Below are 1,260 nucleotides of genomic sequence, written 5' to 3'. Positions count from 1 at the left end.
TCTCTCCCTCTCCCTTCCTCTCGGAAATCAACACAAATATTAAAAAATGAACCACCAGTGGGTGAGGCGCAGGAACAGGTGATGGAGCTAGAAAGTGAGCGGAGGCTGTGCTGTGGGGGATCCTCAAGGGGAAGGTGGGGCCTTGATGTTCTCAGGCACTAGGGAGCCACGGATGGTTGTAGAGCTGAGGCAGCCGTGGGCGGTGGATTAGGACAGAGATTCCAGAAGCTGCATCCTAGGAATCCCTGTCCCTGGGGATGTGTGCGGTCATAAAGGAACTGGCTTAGCAGTAAAGGGAATTTGTTTTTTTTCTTTTCCCTTTTTTGTTGGTTTCTTTAACTGGAAAATGCAGAGAGGGTTTGGCTGAGTTTGGTGGCTTGATGAGGTCACCGCACACTGGGGTTTCTTTGTCTCTCAGCTCTGTGTTCCCAGCTGTCGGCCGCCACCCGGGCCTGCCTGCCCCTCTGGGGACAACGACCCAGAGTCCCTTGCTCCCCTCTCCTCACTGGGGGGGCTACTTCCAGAAGTTTCTCTCAGAAAATCAGGTTATTTCTTTCTTCTGAGCCCCCTCAGCTCCCTTCTTCTGTAATCACTGCCCTAAATACAGGGTATCCTGGCCCATCCGGGAGCCAGGAGCCAGGGATGGTTAGGTTAGGCTGCCCATCCGGGAGCCAGGAGCCAGGGATGGTGAGGTTAGGGTGCCCATCCGGGAGCCAGGAGCCAGGGATGGTTAGGTTAGGCTGGCCATCCGGGAGCCAGGAGCCAGGGATGGTGAGGTTAGGGTGCCCATCCGGGAGCCAGGAGCCAGGGATGGTTAGGTTAGGCTGCCCATCCGGGAGCCAGGAGCCAGGGATGGTGAGGTTAGGCCGGGCCACGCTTTGTGGCTGAAAGTTGGAGGTCGCCACCAAGTAAAAGGTCCGCAGGCCGACGCTCTAACCACTGGACACACCGGCCAGGGCCGGCCTTCTCCCCTTCTGTCTCTCCTGGGCTCGCCTGTCCCGGGCAGCCTGCGTGCCCTGGTCCTGGGGGTTCACGCCCGTCTCTGTGCCCAGGTTCACGATGCCCAACTGGGGAGGAGGCAAGAAGTGTGGGGTGTGCCAGAAGACGGTGTACTTCGCCGAGGAGGTGCAGTGCGAAGGCAGCAGCTTCCACAAGTCCTGCTTCCTGTGCAGTGAGTAGGCCGGGCCCGCGGTTGCCATGGGCACGGGGGTGGGGGTGGGGGGGCACCCCAGGGCCGGGCCTGTCGGAGCCCCTGGGAGC

General features: G+C 60.0%; 1 protein-coding gene across 1 annotated transcript in view; it reads left to right on the top strand.

The window, feature by feature from the left end:
* Positions 1-1,017: 1,017 nt before the first annotated feature.
* CSRP1 (cysteine and glycine rich protein 1) overlaps positions 1,018-1,260 on the top strand; it is a gene marked incomplete at its 3' end in the record, with an annotated part of 7,247 nt that continues 7,004 nt past the window's right edge. Inside the window, exon 1 of the mRNA XM_015559888.1 lies at positions 1,018-1,171. Coding sequence (XP_015415374.1) covers positions 1,060-1,171 — 112 coding nt within the window. The remainder of the gene's footprint in view (positions 1,172-1,260) is intronic.

This window comes from Myotis davidii, unplaced genomic scaffold (genome assembly GCF_000327345.1).
Source record: "Myotis davidii unplaced genomic scaffold, ASM32734v1 scaffold1915, whole genome shotgun sequence".
Taxonomy (NCBI): domain Eukaryota; kingdom Metazoa; phylum Chordata; class Mammalia; order Chiroptera; family Vespertilionidae; genus Myotis; species Myotis davidii.
Note: the sequence above shows the minus strand (reverse complement) of the source record. Positions and strands in the feature narration are given on the sequence as shown.